At 47.8% G+C, this 13,360-nt stretch overlaps 1 protein-coding gene across 1 annotated transcript; it reads left to right on the top strand.

The window, feature by feature from the left end:
- The first annotated feature begins 3,059 nt into the window (after positions 1-3,059).
- GHRH (growth hormone releasing hormone) lies at positions 3,060-11,268 on the top strand. Its single transcript, XM_065850014.2, is given in 8 exon segments — positions 3,060-3,104; positions 3,106-3,241; positions 6,155-6,254; positions 7,050-7,178; positions 8,063-8,173; positions 8,764-8,901; positions 9,241-9,337; positions 10,191-11,268. Coding segments are annotated over 7 exon segments (708 nt in total). The 5' UTR covers positions 3,060-3,074; the 3' UTR covers positions 9,305-9,337; positions 10,191-11,268.
- Positions 11,269-13,360: the final 2,092 nt, after the last annotated feature.

Genomic DNA, 13,360 nt, shown 5'->3' with positions numbered 1-13,360 from the left:
AGGTAAAGCTAAGAGGAAATCAATATCTGGGAAATTGCTGCAGGATCCTAGCGCCGTGTCCTTTGTCAGCGAAGGACTGATGCTGAAAGAGAACGAGCAGGCATGCGCTTCACCCAGGGATGCTGGGGAGGTGAGGTCTGTGGGAATGTCACTCTGAAATGGGCACTTAGAGCTGCAGAAGGTACCTCTGGCAGCTTGTACCTGGCTGTAGGCTCCATGGGGCTTGCGCTGGTCTAGGCTTGGCTTTAGGGGGCAAATGGACAGTGATCCACTGCGCACTGCTAACCTGAAGCGATGATCTGGGGGAAGTAATTTGAGTGTGACACTCCTCATGTTCTGGGAGCCAGAGGATGCTGACAGCGCTAGCGGGGGTAGGGAGGAAAGGAGGGGAGAAACTGGGAAGGTTCTAGGGACAAACCAAGAGAGATTCTAAAGAGAAAAAGCTGTTCATTTTGCAAAACAAGTTTGTAATTTGTTGTGCCAAATTATTATTGATACTACCCCTAAAATGAAGTTCCCATGACGAATGCTATCACATCTAGTACCCTCAGACTTTGAATGCCACCAAACTGCAGCCCCCGTGCAGGGGGCACCAGCCCTATCTGCGTGACCACCTCACTGACAAAAATGACCACCAGAGCAAAGACCATAGTTGCCAGCTCAAATACACACTGCAACATGGATGGATGCAAAACTGGCTCCAAGCAAGACTGGATCCTGTCACAGTCTGCAGCATCTTTCTCCAGAGATGTCAGCAGACATGGTGGGACTAGGCAGCCGTGGGGATCACGGCATTTCTGTTGCAGGGGAAGCAGCCACAATAGCCAAAGTGACAGCTCAAGAGTCTGGTGGAAGAGCACCACAAAAACCCCCTCTAAGTCCTGGGGAGATATGAAGGTTTTGACTAAAGCTGAGACAGGAAATCCTGGGGACAGAAAAGCTGGTGTATTTGTGCTATTTCAGAACTCCTAAGCTGTATACACCCAACAGAGCCTGGAGGGTTTTAGACATTTCTGCTGCCTCCAGCAATTAATTTGAAGTCATAAGGAGAGCTTGTTGTAGTGTGAGTCTTGCTGGGTCCAGCTGTGCGTGACAGGAACCCAACGCAGGCAGCGCAGGGAAACCCCTAGGACGATGGAGATTTATACAGACTGCTTTGAAAGCAGCTCACTTGAGATATGAACGTGGATCACAGCCCTCCTAATCCCAGCTGGCCAGCAGGCAGCTATAAACAAGTCAATTATAGACTGATTCCCCTTGATCTCAGAGATATTGCCTGGTATCTTACAGCAGCCAGGCAGATAAAGAATTAGCTCAAAACCACACCATAGGATAATACCTGGAAATAGCGTTGGCTCCTGACTGGTCTAACATCATGGTCTGATTCACCTGTTCAGCCAGCGTAGCACCAAGAGAGGGCAAGAAAAATAAGTCATGCTGAAAAATTGGTGCAACCAGCCTCACACATGACAGAATACAAACAGATTGTTGCAAAAACGCAAAAAATCCCTTTCCAGTTTGCAGCTGTGTGCACCAGTAAAGAGGTTTTGGAAAACCTGCACTGTGCTGCCCTGAAATCCCTTTCTCTAGTGTTCAGGAGTAGATGATACACATGATATACCTGCCTGGTTTGCACGGCAGCTCGTCTCCCCATGAACAGGTTTGCGCTGTTTCTTTTCACAACTGGAGGAAGGCAGTAGTTCTTGCTTCTCTTCATGTTGTTGCTTTGTTTCTGGATCACAGCAGAAGGCCCCTGGTCAGCTGCTCAGCTCAGGGTCAGCTCAGGCTCCTGCTTTGGTCTGATCAATCCTTTTTCATTATTTCTCTGTGAAGTAGCCTGGTCCTGATTTAACAGCAAAGGGAACGTGAGCCCTCGGAGCACTGAAAGCAGGGAGAGCCCAAGCACATTGCTGCACATCTGTCTAGATATACAGCAGTGGTTATTTAACACCAGAACACCTGGCGTGCACAGCTCACTCAGGCCTTCCCGACTGTTGGGTTACTGCTTACCGAGAACCCACAGTTCGGAAGGAGGACATCACTGCTTTGCTTACAGTGTTGACTTCTCACCTTGGCAAGAAGCAAAGGGGTGACAGCAGAGAGTCAGACCCGCACTGAACGCTTCCAACGCCCCGCACACGCAGGCACCCGCGAGCACACGAGTTGCTCTGTCCTTCCCTGCAATCCATCGCTGCCACCGACAGCTGCGACGAGCACTCGGGTTCGAGGTGAAGGTATTTCTGCAGCAGGCAGACATGAGTCATCTCACCTGCTGAAACTTCTTCCTAGCACCGAGTCACACAAAGCCCTTGGACAGAAATGTCTGGGTCCCCATCAATTCTGGGCATTGTAAATTCAATACTAAAAATCTGGCAGGTGGAGCTCATGCCGGCACCTCATTTTTAAGTTCTCTGAACTGTCCTTGGCTTCTTGGCGCCAAGGCTATGTGTTCTTTTTAATGGGGCTTTCAGAAACCTTGTTCCAGGGATGCAAACAGCTGCCAGCGCACGCAGCACCCCAGGGAAGCCCCTTTGCCTTTATGCAGAGCACATGAACAGAGCGGGGCTCTCCAGCTGCTCTGTGTGCCTGACATGGAGCTGTGATGTTTGTGAGGGACTAAAGCACGAACTGCCCCGCTAGCGTGAGCAGGTGTGAGTAACAAAGGAGCAGAAGGACAAGGAAGAAAAGGCTGATAATGAAAGAAAAAGTGACAAAAAGATAAACCCTCCCAAGCAGACAGTGTGAGAAAGTATTAATGATTCACTCTCATTGTGGAGTAGGAGGAAAAAATGCAATCGCAGAGGGAAAGAGAAGTTTAACTTGCAAAGCAAATTTGTCATTCGCTCTGCCAGATTATTGTCGTTATTATTTGCTCTTCGCTCTTTGAATGATAAAGAGAAAGCATGCAAACGACTCTTGACTACAGGCATAACCCTCTCCCCGCAACCTCCCTTTCCACACACAAAAAAGAGGATGCTAAACACAGCCTTTGAAATTGAGGAGGATAATTGATTCTGTGACGTGCAGAAGCCCACAGGACTCCCGGGGGAGCACAGGTATAAAAGGGGGAGGAGATGCACCTCCCTGGCAGCCAGGGGACAGCCGGGGGCACATCCAAGTGTCCTCCCGCACCCAGCGGGGCTCGCAGGAACAGCCCTAGAGAAGAAGTTTTATTCACAACAGGGGAAGGAAACACCTGAGCAGGAGCCGATCTAGGAAGAGCTCATTCTCCAAGGGAACGGTGAGTCTCTGCATGTGCATTTAAGGATTTCATCTATTTAGAAATTAGCTTTGCCAGGTACAATATCCTTTGTACCATACAAGATTTTTTTTGGTAACAAGTTATAGAAGGGAAAAAATAATTGAGCTATAGGATAAGTGTAAATCAATAGAATGCTACTACAGATGAGCCTTGTAAAAACATGTTAGACATTTACTAGCTGTAGCACAGTTTTCATCTTTTGCTGTATTGATGCGAGTTCCTTTTACCCTGCAAAATGAATGCTATTTTACTGGCCCATCAATAAAACTGTTCGAGCCAAACCAAACTGTGAGGAGAAATGCAACAGCGTGTTACAGATAACGTGAAGCCAGCTACAGCAAGGCAGAGTAAGGCACTTGAAAGGACTTCTGCTTTTCTAATGTAGCATTTCATAGTATAAAACTCCGAACTTTATAAAACCACAGGCGCAGGAAAAGCTTCGTTTCATCTACGCAGAGATATTTTTAAGACTGATCAGGTTAAGGTTTCAGAAACAGTAAGAGATGGTTACCCTGTCTCTCCCGTCATTGTCACAACGCTGCTGTTAGCGTTGCACAGGATGGAACGAAGCTATTACGCTTTATCTGCTGGAACAGTGCTAAAAGCTCTTCAACTTAAGGGGAATTTATTTATTAATCATTTTTTTCACATGCTGCCAGAGTGGAAAGTAAGGTGTCCCTTGCCTCAGGAGAATTTTGAGGGTGACAAGAGCTGCCAAGCTGCCTGTATGCAGGGTGACACTTCAGTCCCTTGGCTTCTTCTCTGTAATAGCAGATGCTTTGGGGAAGGGTGCAGGGCTTTCATTTCAGGCTCCTTCCCAAGGGAAAAAGGGAGACAGAAATAGTCCAGAATCAGACTGCAGTGAAGGGAGAGAAGACAGAGCAAGACAGGGGAAGACAGACAAAGCTAGGAACTAAAACAAAACAAAAACCCCAACGAACGAAGACAAAACCAAAACCAACCAACACAAAGAAACCAACAGCAGAGAAGAAAAAAAAATTCTCAAAGGGATAAAAAGTGATTTTGGAAGAAAACCCAGCATGCAAGGAAGAGAAACCAGGTACAGAAAGGAAGTGGCAATCAGGGCTGTATCCTAGGAGGAAAAAAAGGGAAGCAGACAACACTGGACTAGGTTTTCTTTTCAGTTACATTGATATTTCACTTCTCTGGTCACACAGCAGCTTTCCCATTACTGATTAAATCTCGTGATTGGCACTTTCTGTAGATGCCAGTGCCAGTCTCCTGGTAGCCCCTGGCAGATGCTTTAGATCACTTCTGTCTAGAAAGAGATCTGGTTCGGGATTTGTCTTGGAGACATTGAGGGGGGAGAGGCCCAGAGAGGCAAGCTTCTTCAAGTTCAAATGAAAAAACAAACAAACCCAACAAAATAAACCCCAAAACCAGGAAGTTTGCCCTAAAGCCAGGAGCCCTTTAAGTCTCTCTCAAAGTCACTCTGCTGCTTCTGAGCATTTCTTGGCTCTCTGAGGGGGCAAAGTGGAAACAGGGACTGGGCTGAGAACGAGTTTGTGGTAAGAAACCCCATTTCTTAGTGCACCACTTTGCCCATGTCTGGCCATGCCATTCTGACACCGCCACTGATTCTGTTATTAAGTCCCACGGTATCAAGATGAGACCCACTTTGCAGGAGCACCAGCCCTCACTGAGCCTTCCCCCCGTGCAGAAGAGCGGGCAGCTCTGTCCCAGCAGAAAAACAGAGCCCAGCGCTGATGATTCCATCAGAACAGGCTCCCCCGCCACCACCAGTGACACCCACCGCTGGGGAAATTAGAAGCCTAACCAAAATCCTTCCATTGGGAAACTGCTCTTTTTGCAGGAATGTATTGTTATACATTTGAAAGTGGTTTGTTGTGGGTTTTTTTTTTTTTAAAGTAAAATTCTAAAGTGTTTTTTTCGTCTTACGGAGATCAAACATCTTTCTGCTCTTTTACTGTGTAAAATAAGACAGGGAAACTTGATGTTTTACAGACTTCTATTCACATTCTTACGGCACCTTTCTTGAGCAAAACATCAATCGCTTTCAATCAAAACTCTGAAAGAGCCTTCCCTGCAATACCTTCCCACTGTCCCTTGCTTTCAACGACAAAAGCATCGTGTTCGGCTCCGAGGGTGTGCGACCTCAGACAACTCTGTCCTGACTCATTCGCAGCCCTTCAGCCAGCCCTGAAGCACCACAGCGTCTGTCTGTTTGTCAGAGGACAGACACACAGCACCCAGCTCCTCCTCACCTTCCACAAGGGCCGGTGCTCAGAGCCACACAGGCACCTCTGGCGCAGGAATTTTACATGGATTTCCATTTCTCCCTGATATGTGGACAGGCAGCAAGACAGCCCAGGCAGTTGTTATGTGGGGACCTGTGCCTTACAGCCCTGTGACAGGTCACACGTCCCCAGGAGAGGTCACAGGTGGTCCCACACAGACAGCAAGTCTGCTTTAGGCAGTCCTGGCTATTATAACTGCTGCTCTCCAGCACCGCAGCACTCTCACACTGCTATTTACAGACCCTGCAGTGGTCCCTGGGGCTCAGCCCAGCCCAACAATCTCTCCTTCAACCACAGTGCGGGGACAGGTCACAATAAGGGGCTCCCACAGTGCAAAACCCTGCCCACCAGCCCTGCATCCCGACGCAGGGGAGGGACCAGCTCCTTGAGGGGTCACATAAGCCACCGCATCCAGGAATCACATGCTCCAGCAAAGACTTCACCACATCAAGACATCTCTGCATTGGGAAACACCACAATCACAAACACAGGGACGTGTTTCCAGTCCCTTTGTGCCGATAAATGAGCAGGGGCAACAAAACCACAAAGGTTGGCCTCCCCTCCTGGCCCTGAGCATCTCGCTGCCGCTGACTCAGACTCCTCTGCATTCCAGGTGTCCCCAAAGGGTGGAAGATGCTGGATAAGGCCACCCTGGTCCTGTTCCTGCATTTAGTCGCATGCTCCATCTCCTCTCCTCTCCACCCGGCTCTCAGGTAAGCTGCTCAGTGTTTTATCCAGGCTGCCTCATCTCTTACCTTGTGCAAAATAAACACGTGCCAAATTAAGGTTGCCAGCACTGCCAAAAGCCAGATGAGCTGTATGTGCACCGGTAAGCCTTCTCCTTTACCCTGGCTTGATTTTTTGGGTACACTGCTAGCCTAAGGGTGGTTTCCAATGAAGGCAGGCACCTGACATGGAGTATTTCAGCCCAAACAGTTGGTTTTAGAATTGAATGCTGGGTCCTATAAAAGGAAATCTGGCAATCTCCAGAGCAGCCAGCACCTCCAGCTCCATCACTGATTAAAATTTGTGCCTGCAGGCCACCTGCACTGAAACCAGAACTGCAGATACTCTAGTACACAAACTTAACAGCTGCCTATTAATATTTCAAGGATTTCCTTGCTGACTGTTAGAAACTGTAATATTACTTCCTACCACTACAAATCAATGGAAGCATAAAATTGAGAATTGGGTTCTATAACCACAGATTTGGAATGTTCCATAGAAAATGCTTTAGCCTTGTATCAAAGCCATGGCATAACGATACCAGTATTGCTCGAATTTTGCTCAAGGATGCTGGGAGCTCAGGGAAGGGGGGAAGTGTGTTTGGGACAGCCCTATCTATCATATTTGCTGAAATAGCTTCAGGGTGGTTTCCCGCTGGGGAGAGTGACAGACACCACTTGTGTTCCTGATGAGAGGGGGATGGAGACAGCAGCAGCCAAGAGGACTGATCCCCGGCTGGCAGCTGAGCACGTCTCACACTTGGCCTTGGGTTTGTCTGGCAGGCACAGCCCAGGGCCCGTTGCTGGCCAGGCCGTGAACTTCCAGCTCCAGCACAGCAACCCATCGCAGAGCCACAACCCCTCAGAGGAACAGGACAAGGAGGGTTTGTTAACAGACCCCGCTGAGAAAAGGTTTGTACCTCATCTCTCAGCCCCACCGCAGCAAGAGTACACTGGTTATGATCTTCCTCAGCCCAGGAACAGACCAGCAGGTCAGTCCCACCAGCACCACAAAGTCCAGGCTGCAGGGAGAGAACCCAGCTGAGCCCTGCAGCTGGAGCAGAAGGCTGGGACTGTGCCAGCTCCCACCATCACCCATGTCCAGGGCCACGTCCCACTGTCCCCCAGCAGCAGGGATGCACTAACAGGGTCACAGGCCCAGCGCTCCTGCAGTGAACATCATTTCCCACCGAGCTCTGGGAATCCACCTGTACAGTTGTTAGAACCTCTCCTCTCCAGCCCTGCCAGGGGTGGAGGATGGTTATTTCTGTCTGAAGCACAGAGGACTCATCCTTACAGCAGCTGGACCAGCCAAGTGGCTCGTGCTTTTGCAGATCCATGGATTTTCGGGAGCCTGGGTCTAGCCACAGGCTAGAGACTTGCTGGAGGTTCCTGCCACCCTGTCCCAGCCACAGCCCTCCCAGGAGGTGACGGTGCTGCTGCAGGGCACAGGGATGTCCCAGCTCTGCCCTCTCCCAGCCTGTGGTTCTCCTCCTCCTTCCACTGGTTCTCTGACCTCACCTTTGGTTTGCAGGTGCTTCACCTTGCTTGTTTTGGTGTGGATACTGATGAACAGACATTTTATTCTGCCTGCTGCCTTGTCAGGACTGAGCTCCCTCAAATCCTTTTACCCTCCAACACTAATATATTCCAATACCAAAAGGCTTTTGCTGTGGTTACCTGTCCCTGAGCTCAGCAGTACTACATCTTGGTGCATTTTGACATCTGAAACACCCATTTCTTATCTAGAAGGTTCACTCCTACCTCAAAGCCCACACCTTGTGCTTGTCTTTCAGCCCTAGGATGGAGCGTCACGCTGATGCCATATTCACTGACAACTACCGGAAATTCCTGGGGCAGATTTCTGCCCGCAAATTCTTGCAGACCATCATCGGCAAGAGGCTCGGGTAAGCCACAGCCCTTTGCATGTTTTGCCTGTTAAACTGGGCAGTTTCTTTCAAGCATGTAGCAGAAACAGCTGCCTTCCACTGCAACAGGAACCACCTCTCCTGCTGCTCCACATCCCAAAGAGCATCCTGCATCCCTTTGTCTTGGGTCCCCCTAATCACAAATATCATTAAGCAGCCTAATTAATCCTTTCCTCCAAGGCTATAAGTGTGAGATCAGCTGAGAGCTATACTATAATATCAACAAGCAATAATATTTGCAAATGATAGTTGCAATTATCATTCACTGGTAGGAAACAGCTATCCCCAGCCTGGTTTGAACACAAAAAACAGCCTCTCCACTACCACCCCGGTAGCTTTGGCTACACAGATCAGTAACTGCCACTACTTAAGGCCAACCAGTCAGATGCAAGCCAGCTCCAATCCCTCTTTTAACACAGGAGCAAATACAGCTGACCAATTTCTTATTGAAATTAAGCAGAATAGCCCTGGCTCAGACCCAGCAGGTTCCCTTACTGTTCGGCCAAACTTTGAGCAAGGGACTAAAAAGCATCTCTGGAACAAAGATATTTCTCATCATCATGTAACAGAAGCAGCGAGAGCAGCCCAGGAGAGGGGGTGCATGGGTTCCTGACAAGGCGCCAGTCTGACAGCATCCTGATGGACAGCCGCTACCACCAACAGATGGTCCTGCGGGACTTCCTGGGAGCCATCCTGCACAACCAGAGGTAGGTGGGAATCAGTTCATTATCTGCTCACCGCAGGAATAAGACAAGGTGCTTACTGCTGTCTGGATTCCAGATGCGAAGCTGCTGGATTAAGTATCATTTTGCCGATACACTTGGAGAAAGAATAAAGCTCTTAACTGACCCCATAACCCGGCCCCCTCCCTTATGTGGGCAAGTAGGTGCAGATAAAGAACAGCCTGTCCTGGGCCAGCCCACACCGCACACTCTAGTACATCACTCTCTTGTCTTCTCAACTCCATGATTCAGTAAAATAGTCATGCAAAAAAATTTCTCTCTCAACCCATTATGCCATCATGGTCCTATTCTCTTCTTTCTCAGGCCTCAGGACATCAACAGCAGTAGGTTAGAAGGCTTTCCCGGCACCCTAGCTAAGCTCATGTAAATATTTCTCCCGTTTTCATCTCCTCATGCTCTGGTGAGTACCATTCCCTGCTCAATTCTGTACACAACACATTGCTTCTGCACTGCTTGAGCAGTTTGAAGGTTCTCCTTCAAGCTAAGTCCCACTGCTGGCCATGAAAAAGGGTGCTTGCTGCAATTTAAGGGGCAAACACTCCCTATCAGTTTTCAGGTACCTAAAATCTCGTTAGTCTGAACAAACAGGCCATGAGGGCTGCGAAGCCACACGTGGATGTCTGGGAACAGGCCTGCAGCAACCAAAAGTGACCTGGAGACTGTGTGCCCCAGTGTTAAGCTAGGCTTAAGGCAGACAAAAAATCTTCCTGCAGGAGCAGAACTTGCCTCTAGATCCCTGGGATATTTCAGGTTTTCCCTGCACTGAATAGGATAGGAAGTGTTACTGTTTTCTGTAACCCTCATTCCTGAAAGTAGTAACCTGGAACTTAAATATGCTCTAAATCTTGCAAACCTTGGCGAACTGAGAGCCAGCAGACAGTTCATCCTTGGGAACAGCTTCACTTGTACAAATGTCAGTTGTCCTCTTTGGAGCACCCTCATCTCACTCCTCTGTCCCACAGAAATTCAGCCTGTTCAGGCCTCACCACCACAATATAAAGGGGTATGGAGAGACCTGTGTGCATATAAACAAAAACAGGGCTGGGGAGGTGGGGGAAGATCAAAGCTTTACCCAAAGCGTGCCCATGGATCCAGCTGGGAGAGCACGGCACTTCAGTAGCTCTCTCGCCACGCTTGACTTGGTTACCTTTCCACAAATAAGGTCAGTCAGAAAAAGCCTCCAAATAATGAAAAAAAACCTGTGCGCTAACAAATTTTTCTCATAGTTCTCTTTTCCTCCTGCTTCTATCTAGAGTAATTCAGAGCCCATGGATCTCACTGTACAGTAAGCCCTTCAAAGCAATGAAGACATTCCCCGATGAAAGCAGCTGGAAACTGATGCATACACTCCTCAGACCTGTTTAAAGGAAAGCAGTTCTGATGCACTATTTAATTTACTTCGGTCTTTAAAATTTAATTCCCCTCTCTAAATACTGGTCTGTGCACTGAATCAGAAAAAAAAATACCTCAGTGGTTTAACCTCAGGCTGCTTTACACACAAAGACTAAAACAACCAGTACACTTGTAATCCTGGAGACATATTATCTACTAATTAAGGCTTTCAAATCACAAAGCATAGCAAAATATCTGCCAAATCATCATTCTGTTTGAGAGTCTGATTAATAAACATGAGGCCACCAAAAGGCACCTTCAGGCAACTTAGTAAATTGGTTACAACCTCCTCTAAATAGACGCTGATGGCGCAACCACACACACGCAGCTTGGATCGGGGCGAGGTAAGGCATGAATCCACACGTCCACCACCCACGAGAAGCACCGCTGTGGGCTGGCTCCTCAATACAGAGCCCTGGCAGCAAAACTGAGCTCTGGAAAGCTCAGCTACAGTTCCTGCTCAGCCCTGAGGTGTTCAAACTGAAGCTACAGCTCTGCAAGAGTTAAAGGAGATTCCCGTGCATCAGGTTGGGCTGTCACTGTTTTAATCCAACGTGCCACCCTGTGGCTCTGAACTCCACCATGGCCAGAGTTACAACTGTGTTTCCAAATAAGTTATTAACCCAGCGGACTCACACAGCTACTTCCTTCCTTGTCACCCCAATTCTCCTATTGTTGTGTAATAATTATGTCTTCAGAAATGTAAATAATGTCAGGATGGGGTTTGATTTCCCATCGTTAGCAGGAAATACAGTTGTTCTAAATAAACCTGTCCAACAGCAGGTCAAGATGGCTCTGTGTCTGTTAAGACGTTACTTTCTTGATCCTGGGCCCAGAATGGAAGGTGTCACTCAAACACAGCGAGCAGATGCACCAAGGACGACTAGAGCTGTGCTAATGAAGGTACCAGGTCCAACACCAGTAACTCAAGACCAGGTGGGAAATACAGTGGCATGCAAACATACATTAAGACTTCTTAAATCATCCCTCCTCACACCTGAACAACTCCCCGACAGTCTGCAGCAGAGACCATCTCATGTTTCCTCAGGTGACAATGTCTTAGGACAGCAGGCCTCAGTATGCATGCAAATTTGTTCATATTTGCACCAAACCCCTACAGATTAAATTCTCCCTGTTCAGGTTTTACAGTTCCAGCACTATGAAAAATATTAGTAACTGCCCAGCAGGATGGGAAGCAATGAGGGGATGTTGAGGGGGATCGGTGAAGCTGTGACAGCAGCGAGTGCACCAGTGGGTCACCTGTCACCCTTCCCAGTGACACGTCCACCGTCCTCCTGCTTCATAGCACAGCGGGACACAGGACCCGCGAGAGAAAAACAACCCGAGTAGGTCTGGTTCAAAACGTGATTGTAAACGTTGTTCTGTAGTAACTAATACGCTTGAAGCCATTAGGACTTACTTGCTCCAAGGAAAGAAATTATAAAAAATGAAGCAGCTTCCCAAAGTAGTAAATGTGGTAGCAAAAAAATCAAAATTCTGTTAAGTGGAAGAAAAGCTATATGCAATCTGGTTGTTGTATATAGCATGTATGTATATATGTGTGTTTGTATGTATATACAAACACTAGATTGAATAGTGCAAATAAAATCAAACGACCTATCAGAACCACTTTGGAAAGACCTAAGTCCGCACGATTAAACAGCTGGATGAGTGTAGCTATTGGGAATAACAGGAACTCCTCTGAAAGTTTAGTTTGCACCAAAATAAGGAAACAAACGGTCAGACTCTGTGAGATTAAACATAAAAACCAATACAGTAAGCCAGAAAATGTCTGCAGAATAAAGGCCAAAAGGAAACCTTTCCTAACACATAGCCAAGGAGGCAGAAAATCCATAGCAACACACAGCTGAGAGATAATACATCACAGTAGCACTCCATGGTTTTCTTTTTGCATCTGTGCTCTCCTTGGATAACGTGCCGGAGCTCCACGGGCGCAGGGAAAGCACTGTCCTAATGTGAAGCATCAGCAGAAAACATTAGTTATAAAACAAAGCTGATGAATGAGCAGTAACAAAATAAGAGGCTCAAAAAGAACTCACCAGGGTGAAAAGGAATTCCAGGGTAAATGACTACAAATAGTAGCTTAACTATTTCTTGCTTAAAACTCCTTTAGTCCCAGAGGACTTGAGTGCAGCATGAGATGAGGTTTTTGAAGGAGAGCAGAGGAGGTCAAAGGAGTTCATTAAACCTCTACCGCATCCAGCAAAATGGTCACAATGAACAAATCAAATGGGTCGGAACTATTACAAAGAACAGAAACGGTGAGCTAAGCGCGACCGACTGCAGAGGGGAAGAGGCAAGAGGGGTTTTATGAAGTGCAGTCATGTCTCACACTTACAAAGTTCTTTGGAGGATTTGGCTCCACACCCTTTATCCACATGCTTGCCGGTTGATATAATTTTCTTGGATCTCCAAAAGACATTTGATAAAATTATTTTGCCAAAAGGCCTTTAAAGAAACCAGACTGACACGGGACAAACAGGAGCCAACACAAAGATGCAGGGGAGGGAGCAACTGTTCAGTTTCCCATGTGGAAGTTGCTCATCACGAGTTTCTGGACTTTGGTTATTACTATCAGTGTGTCCTTCAATTAAGCCCAAGTTTGCTCCCTCAACACTGCTTAGAGGTCCTGAAGGTGGTAATTAATCAAGAAATTAGAGCTCAAGTAACTCAAACACGGCCACAGGGAAACCAGCAGATTCCTGGTATTCTGCTTCATAGAACAGTCACAATAACCTCAATCCAACTCCTATTTGGAGTGAAAAGGTTAATCCCAGAGGCTGAAAAGTAAGTGAACTCACTCAATGGACCCACCAAACCTGCCAGCACAGACACAGCCAGCACCATAGCAGGTTCCTCACAAGGTCCAGGCCCCGAGGGCTCCTCCTGCCCCCAGCCCATCCTGCAGGCAGAGAGAACCATCAGCAGAGAAACGCAGAGGACAGCGTCACACAAGGGACAGGCAGGAGTGGGAAGTCCCCCCCAATAAACACGTCCCACTGGGAAAGGA

Source organism: Patagioenas fasciata, chromosome 16 (genome assembly GCF_037038585.1).
Source record: "Patagioenas fasciata isolate bPatFas1 chromosome 16, bPatFas1.hap1, whole genome shotgun sequence".
Classification (NCBI taxonomy): domain Eukaryota; kingdom Metazoa; phylum Chordata; class Aves; order Columbiformes; family Columbidae; genus Patagioenas; species Patagioenas fasciata.
Note: the sequence above shows the minus strand (reverse complement) of the source record. Positions and strands in the feature narration are given on the sequence as shown.